At 45.4% G+C, this 8,674-nt stretch overlaps 1 protein-coding gene across 1 annotated transcript in view; it reads left to right on the top strand.

Annotated features, from left to right (window-relative positions):
• Positions 1–8,674, top strand: part of OBSCN (obscurin, cytoskeletal calmodulin and titin-interacting RhoGEF) — a 498,370-nt gene that overhangs the window by 454,948 nt on the left and 34,748 nt on the right. Inside the window, exons 106-108 of the mRNA XM_085876584.1 lie at positions 3,817–3,891; positions 4,259–4,537; positions 4,882–7,318. Coding sequence (XP_085732710.1) covers positions 3,817–3,891; positions 4,259–4,537; positions 4,882–7,318 — 2,791 coding nt within the window. The remainder of the gene's footprint in view (positions 1–3,816; positions 3,892–4,258; positions 4,538–4,881; positions 7,319–8,674) is intronic.

Raw genomic sequence — 8,674 nt, 5'->3', positions numbered from 1 at the left:
ACCCTCCTTTACCCTCCGAGCCAGCACCTCCATCACAACTACAAATAGAAGTGGACTTAGTACCGACCCCTGGTGCACTCCTACCCTCACCTCAAACTCACCACCGTTCCCATCCTTCGTCCTTACAGCTGTGCGTGCTCTCTCGTACATGGCCATCACTACTCTGATCAACCATTCCTCCACTCCTAACTTCCTCAATGCCCATGCCATTACTTCGCGTGGAACCCGATCAAATGCTTTCTCCAGATCAACAAACCCAACAAACAACTTCTTCCTCTTCTCCATGTACTTCTCCTGCAACTGCCTTGCAATAAAAATTGCATCTGTCGTTCCTCTTCCTGGCAGAAATCCAAACTGCATTTCGTCAATCTTTACCTTCTTCCTTATCCTCTTCTCCAACACCCTTTCCAATACCTTCATTCCATGCTCCAATAACTTTATTGCTCTATAGGAGCCACAGTCCAGAGGGTCACCTTTCCCCTTGTACAGAGGGACGAGGGTACTCAGTTCCCAATCCACTGGAATGCGGCCTTCTTTCACCACCAGATTACAGATCTCTGTCATTCTATTCACACTCCAACTTCCCGCTGCCTTCAACATATCTCCCACAACTCCCGTCGGCCCTCCTGCTTTTCTACTCTTCATTGCTCTTATAGCTTCCTCAACTTCCTTCTCAGTTATCTTCTCTGCTGGTCCTAAAACTGGGTTACTCTCGATGTTTCTATCCCATTCATTTTCTACATTCAACAGCCTTTCCATATATCTCTTCCATCTTCCTTTAATTCCATCTGAATCCACAACAATTTGTCCCACTTCATCCTTCAAGCAACTCACCCCCGTCACATCAAATCTCTCTCTCGCTCTCTGCTTTGTGATCCTGAATACCGCTCTCTTACCCTCCTCCGAATCCAAGCGTTCTCCAAACATTTTCCTATGGGCCTCCTGCACCTTTGTAACCTCTTTCTTTGCAGCCTTCTTGGCTTCCTTATAACTTTCATGTGCAGCCTCTTCTTCCACCGTATCCTTTGCCTTTTGCCATTCCTTGAACTTCTTCCTCTTCTCTTCAATCGTCTTTCCAACTTCATCATCCCACCACCATGTTTCCGAGTGCCTCGGTGGTCCTTTTGTCCATCCACATACCTCACCAACGGCTCCCAATAGACTATCTTTCATTGACATCCAACCACTTTCAAGCTCAACCACATCATCTTCAACCATACTCAGCCTCTCTCTTAATGCTTCCTTCACTGTCGCCTCTTTCAACCTCCACACCTTCATCCTCGGTTGGGACTTCACCCGCCGAATTCTCCGCGCACCTTTCACCCTTATATCGCAGACAACCAGGTGGTGCTGCGAAAGTCTCCTCCCCTGGGATCACCTTTGTGTCCCGGAGGTTTCCCCTATCTCGCTGACGCACCATCAGGTAGTCAATGGTTGTCGTCAACCCACCTGACGTGTATGTAATAAGCTTATTATTCGCTTTCTCGAATTGAGTATTACAGAGCAACATATCAGCTCCATATAGCAAACTCCAAGATCCTTTCACCTTCTCCATTTCTCACACCATATCCATAACCCCCATGGACTCCCTCAAAACCGTCTGGACTCCTTCCCACATGTCCATTCAAGTCTCCTCCAACCACAACAACTTCCTCATCTTTCACATTTTCCATCAACTTCTCCATCGCACACCAGAACATGTTCTTCTCTTCATCGCTTCGACCGACCTGCGGGGCATATCCCGAGATGACGTTCACCAAGAGATTTCCGATCACGATTCTCACCATCATCAACCTTTCACTCACTCTAGTCACACTCACTACACTGTCTACAAACTCCTCAGAAAACATTACACCAACACCATGCACGCCTTCCGGGCACCCTTGCCACATAAACTTGTACTTCTGCCCCTGCCTTCCCTTCACCATTCTCACACCACTTCCCTTCCACCGTGTCTCCTGCACACAACATATGTCCACTCTTCTTCTGACCAATGTTTCAACCACTTCTCCAGATCTCCCTGTCATTGTCCCTACATTCCATGTACCAAACCTCAGAAACCGATCTCCACGTGGGGCATCAGACGATTGGTCATCATAACTGGAAAAATTTCCTCCCTTGCTTCGATCGGGTTCCCCACCTTGAGTTTTAACGAGAGGGGGTGAGGACCCCCACAGGGTACTTCTGGCTGTACCCTGCCCATCAGTTGTACTCATCATGGTTTCCTTTTGAGGCGATGTTTTTATGGCCGGATGCCCTTCCTGACGCCAACCCTTTTAGTTGCCTTTTACGACACGCAGGGATACGGTGTACCTATTCTGACCGGGTTACACACCGGGCCCTGTTCTTAACAATGTTACACAAATATACACAGGGAACTTTGGAGCATGAGAAGGCCATTCGGCCTATCATGCCTGCGTTGTTCCTGTTCCCATTTGTTAGGAGCAATGTTAAAAAAAAAAATAAAGATGGAACGTTAAATTCACAATCACTTCTCCCTTTCTTCCCTTATCCTCACTGCAGGGTGGCCATAAAGTATGTACACATAGATAATATTATGGCATTCTGTTACAGTTTATGCCTGGTGTTGGCTTATTGGTTAGGGCGGTGGGCTTGGGAACCAAGCGTCCTGAGTTCAAATCCCTCTCAGCTGTTGAATTCATCCCAGGTGAGGTTAACTCGGCCTGTCATCCTTCCGAGGTTGGCAAAATGAGTGCCAACATGCTGGTATAGTGTGTCGGAGTGGCGACCCGTCCAGGATTGTACCCAATAGCCAAGGAGACAGCTTAGGCAGCACCAACGCTCTGCACAGAGTCTGGTCCCAATGGATGGATGGATGGATGTTACAGTTTGTGGCCCTGTGGAGTGGACTGCACGCTCACCAGATCTGAACCCCCTTGATGACTTCTTCTCGGGTATGCTGAAGGCGCAGATTTATTCAGTGAAAATCAGAGACACGAATCATCTGAGGAAACGCATCACGGATATACGAGTATGTGCTGTTATTGATGGAAATGCTGCATTAATGCACCGCGTTCATTGCAATTTTGCACAGCGCATTGAACTGTGCATTTCTCATGAGGGACAACATATTGAACATGTCGTGCAATGTAATGTAAGGTCAATAAAGCATTTATTATATATATATATATATATATATATATATATATATATATATATATATATATATATATATATATATTTGCCTATGTTTCCAGACTTTATAGCCACCCTGTATAATTCACACGGACATTTATAGCTTGTGTTTTGTTTGTTTGTCGCACTACTTCTCCGACAGTTGTGGGCCGATTCCATCGAGACTTGCTACATCGGATCAGCATGATCCCATTTAATGTACCGGGGTGTTGTTGTCTGTGTCTGTGGTCTCGAGGGGAGAGGGGACGGACGCAAATTCTCCATGTAAATGTATATCGTGTAGCGCCGCCTCCAGGTGGGGGAGAGTATAACAAGTGCAGTATTCGCCATTACAGGACACTATTCCTGTCGCCGCGTTTTCCAGTGCAGTTAGGTGTTTTGAATCATAAGCAGAAGGTTTGTTTTTGCTTCATGCACGTAACTTCATGGGTTTATTTTTTTGGGGGGCTTACACAGAGCTGTCAATTGCCTATACACCACCCAAATAAATGTACGCATCCGAAGAACATGGCGCATGCTTGGAACAAGATCGCCCATGGGGCGGGTTCTCTGCGAGTCGTAATAAGAACGAGGACAGAATTCCTGCAGGTGAAGAAACGATCTTCATTTCAACCATGAATACCTTTCTCCATGAATGTTTATTTTTGATGCACTTCTCAGGTGTCTTGCAGGTCTTCCATGAGAGTAACATCCCAAGACCGTCTACGTTCTTTCCTGTCGAGGACACGGTGGCAGGTGAGCATTTATCTTGACCTCCAGAAAGTGCACAAAGCCTTATCTCTCATTCATATTATATGTTGCACCAACACACGTGACACAGTGTTGTGACTGGCAGGATCCATGACTTTCTCGAATTGTTCAAGCGTGCAAGTTTCATCTGTTTGATGTTGATTGTGCACAGAGTGAGACAGGCTTCACTGGTGCTGGAGCAGAACTACTTTTTGCGTCGTTAATTTAGGTTGAAGTTTCTTGCATCATACATGTGACTTTACATCATGTTAATGGAGCTGTTTTTGACTGACATAGGATCTTCTTTTTTTTTGGTATATTGACCTGTTTACGACTCCATCCTTGTTTCCTTCTCCCCCTCCTGTCGGACTAGTGCTCCCTTATCTCACACAAGTCACAAATGACAATGCGTCCACTGCCCGGATTGTTAACAGCACCACCGGGTCAGCAGTCTGTGGGCGTACCCCGGCACCTTGTGGATCTTGCTATGTCCTCCTCTGCCTCCGATTCTGACTGGGAAGAAGCAACGGCTTGCCATCTTGCTTTGCCCTCACTGGACTGCAAGGGTCTGCCTGGCTCCTCTACTTGCCGTGACTCCGAAGGAAAAGAGCACGTTGCAATTGACTCTGTCAATGTCCAGGCTAAAAATCAGGTAAAATATATCAATTTTAAGCTAAAATATTGCTACACTTGTAACATGAGATCTATCATTTTTGTGTCACATCATTACAACATGACAAGTCAGCATTATGTCAATCAATGCTAATAGGTTCGACAAAAATAGCAGGATATGATCACCCACATGGCTCAACTGTGATATATTCCACCAAGATATAATGTGGAGTTTCAGCTTGTATTAGCTTTTCAACATTTGACGACGTCATTCCAAAACACATAAACAAATCAGTTCCTTGGCACAATAAAAAATATTTCAGACTTACCCACATTGAGGCCATATGGTGTTTGAAGATGTTCACTTTGTGTGTCACACTACAGGACGAGGTTCTCATGAAGAATACGCCAATAAAGCAAGCTCAAGAAAATGGAAGTTGCAATGAGGAACAAGATGAGAAATTGGAGTCCCCATCATCCGTCTCAGTGCAGGTCCGTCGCCGTGGCTTGATGACTCGTAAGCGATCTTTTGACTTGGATACTCTCAACTCTTCGTCGGATGAGGAGATATCTGGGGGACGTTCGGCGGTTGAGTCCCACAGACCTCGACGTCGAGGACAGTCATGCAGCCGCATTGAAATTGGCAACTCTTCCACCAAAGCCTCGGTCAAAGCTTTGCCAACTAACACGAATATGGTTTCCTCAAGGAGAACCAATTCCTTGAGAAGAAGGACGGAAATTAAAATGCACGTACAACCGATGCGATGGGAGGATAATAGAGAACTTGTCCGGAGCCTTTCAGTCGAAAGTCATTTAGAAAAGCTCCATAGTCGAAGGATAGAAATCCCTGGAGCAAGTGTAGCTGCACCTGAAAACATCCCTCCTGATGAACCTCAGAGGGCGTCCAGCTGCACAGCCATCAACAGAACGGGCGTACAGTTCCCAAATGCAAGCTCGGGTTGCTACGGCTCGTTGGAGAACTCCCGGCGGCATCGGGACCTTTTGAACACCGGACTTGTGGGAACAAATGTGTGGGAAAACCAAAACATGTCTGAAGATGCATCCATGGACATTCAAACAGACGTTAAAGATGTTTCTTCCATGATATCACAATCTTCTGTCATGCCACTTCCTCCTGAAGGAACATCTTCGAACATTATATTCGCTCACAGCCCAGTGTCCAGCCAGACCAAGAAGACTTTGTCATCAACGTCACAAACAAGTTCCACTGCTTTATGTCCACAAAAACATGACTGCATTGAGCGTAACGAGAGAACTGCTCTTCCCCTGCAGCCGAAGAGTCCACTGCATTCAGGTGCAGCTGAAACAATACGGTCTCCTGATCATGAAATCGCGAAAGTCACCACCACGAGAAGCAGTCATGAAACTTTGCTTGCGTCCAGTGATGCACGCAAGAAAAAAGCTACTGGAGAGACATTGGAGCTTTCAGCTTCACGAGCGGAGGAAGAGGAAGTCTGTTTAATCGATGAGTGTGCAAAAAGCAAAATGGCACAAACTGTTCAGGCACAAAGAAATTTCGAAATCTCAGCTTCTCCTCCAACTTCAAACAGCAAGGAGATCGATTCTCAACCGGAAACAAGCTTGTGTGTTCCTGATATAAAATCGACAATGAATAACACATCATCTCCAACAAAAAAACCTCCAAAATCACTTTCAAAAGAAATCCTTCGGCAGATCGATGTGGAAAAGCCAACTTCCCCTGCACTGACTGTTCTGAGAAAATCTGTTTCTGTTCCATGCCTGGGTAAACCCCTGGAGAAAACAGTCAGCACACCCAAGAATATAAAATCCTTTCATACGTCAATAGTGGGTGACAATAAAAAGGAACGAGTAATTAGAAATGGCAGCACTCTGTCTCTTCCTAATGATCCAGGAAGATATAGAGCCCAACAACTCAAATTTGGCTCGCACAAAGAGGACAAGGTCAGGATTGAAAATATCGACTCGGAGGAGATCTTTGAGACTATGTTCAAAAGAAAACCAGAGTCATCCTTGCTGAGACATCTTCCGTTTCTGAAAAGGGCAAAGTCTGAAGAGAGGATCTCAACAAGATCAACAGGTACAAAAGAGGAAGGGATTTATCGACCCAGTCAAAAAGGGACACCGATCGAACCATCCCCTTATGACGCTTCGCAAGGCCCACCCTTTGATGAACTCGATGTTTTGGAAGGACGAGTTGTTTGTAAATCACCAACAGTTTCAGGAAATGTGGAAACTGCAAAAAATGGCAACACTGACGCTTCTGGCCTTGTCCATGGGACATCATCTGAATCGAAAACGGCCCTGATGACGAAGAAACCATGTGACGCTGTACCGACTTGTGGGAAGGTAGTTCCTGACCATGCTGATAACCTTGCAGTGCAACATCCATTGGGCTTCATGAGAAGACTGTCTTCTTCTCTCCACAAAATCGGTTCAAAGGAAGTACTAAACGAGGAAAATATCAATGTGGTGAAAAATGAGCAACCTCAGCGAGAAACTTTCAGAAAAACTTTTTCGCAACTTCCCATGGCCTCGTCTATCCTCAGACGCATCGAGGCAAAGGTTTCGGGCCTCGCCGTCTTGCGCGGTCCCACACACTCTGAAGAAAGGCTGGAACATCCCTTCGGCATGTCCTCCCTGAGCGGAGATGCGCAGTCGTCGCCTGCAGAGAAGCTTGCGGCACGCACTCTCAAAAGAGCGACATCTGAAATCGTATTACCGAAGAGACCCAGCTTTTTTCAAAAAATGATTCACAAGATGGAAAACAAAGTTACGACATCGTCAAAGGCATCTTCTTCTCGACACCCGCCTCCACGTGGTAAGCCTCACTTTTTGATTTAAAGCGCAGACTTCATTGACGACTATGATGAAAAGATAGTGATGTGAAAGCACAAAAGGAAGTTTTTTTTTGGTTTTTTTTGAACATTTTGCAGCAGCAATTCTGATTTGGCTTGCGCTGCATTAATCGGCATCTTGACGGAGTGAAGTTTTTGAAGCCGTTATTGAAATCGAGCCTTCTTGCCACCACAACCGAGTAAATCCAAGGTTGACGTCTCCTTTCCTTACTTTGTAATCGATGGTCATTGACAATTCTTACCGTTAATATGATTGCTGTTTTAATTTCAGTAAAGTTTAGTTCAACATTGAGTACTACGCCTCTAAAGATGTGCATCACTGCAAGCAATCCCAGTCTTCGATTTCTGCATCACACCTTTATCAGACGATGAAATCCTCTCAATTCACGTGATTTTATACTTTCTGAACATGAGAAGGTTCCTCTTCTAGTGCCGAAAATCCCTCGCATCTTCTGGCACCATTATGCTCGGCTGCAGTTGTGTTTGGCCAATGGATGAGGAAACTGGTACTTGGTATTGGTCACGAGCAATGGCTCATTGGGATCTATTTATTTTGAAACACTCGTACGGGCCCGTAGGTACGTGCCCGTAGGTGAGTGCCAGTATGTGCAGCCTCTCTCTCTCAAACCTCGAAAAGGCACATCCGCGGGTCCCCAGCAATATTCCTGGCAAGTTTCAATCGTGCAAAAGAAATAATAAAAATAAATAAATAAATAAATAAACATTAATTGTGACGTCATTTGTGATGTCAAAGCACCGTGTCCTGTCATTGGTCGACAGATAAATGGCCGTAACTTGGGAACCGCTCGTCCCATCAATATCAAACCTTGAAAAGCACATCCGCGCGGCCCCGGCAATATTCCTGGCAAGTTTCAATCAGATCGGACCGTCGATCGTGCAAAAAATAAATAAATAAATAAACAAGCAGTCATAGACTGGTACTTACGAAATCGTCAACTTGACCTCTGACCTTGTCTAATAAAAGCTGTCTCTGGAGAAGGCAGCGACGCAAACCAGAAGTTTCTATGATGATTCTGTACCAAACCATCAAAAATCGAATGTTTTGGATGTTTGACCTCACTGTGACCTTGACCTTTGACTGATTTTGACCAAAATCTATCAGCGCTAGCCACCACCCTCCTGAATCACGTGGTGTAATTTGACATTGGTAGCTTCTTCCGTTCTCGAGTTATCATTTTTTGGATGTTTGACCTCACTGTGACCTTGACCTTTGACCGATTTCGACCAAAATCTAATCAGCACTCGCCATGACCCTCCTGAATCACGTGGTGTAATTTGACATTGGTAGCTTCTTCCGT

Source organism: Eptatretus burgeri, chromosome 4 (assembly GCF_056783735.1).
Source record: "Eptatretus burgeri isolate ZD-2024b chromosome 4, Ebu_testis_v1, whole genome shotgun sequence".
In the NCBI taxonomy this organism is placed as follows: Eukaryota; Metazoa; Chordata; class Myxini; order Myxiniformes; family Myxinidae; genus Eptatretus; species Eptatretus burgeri.
The sequence above is the reverse complement of the archived record's forward strand: the minus strand, read 5'-3'. Positions and strand labels throughout refer to the sequence as shown.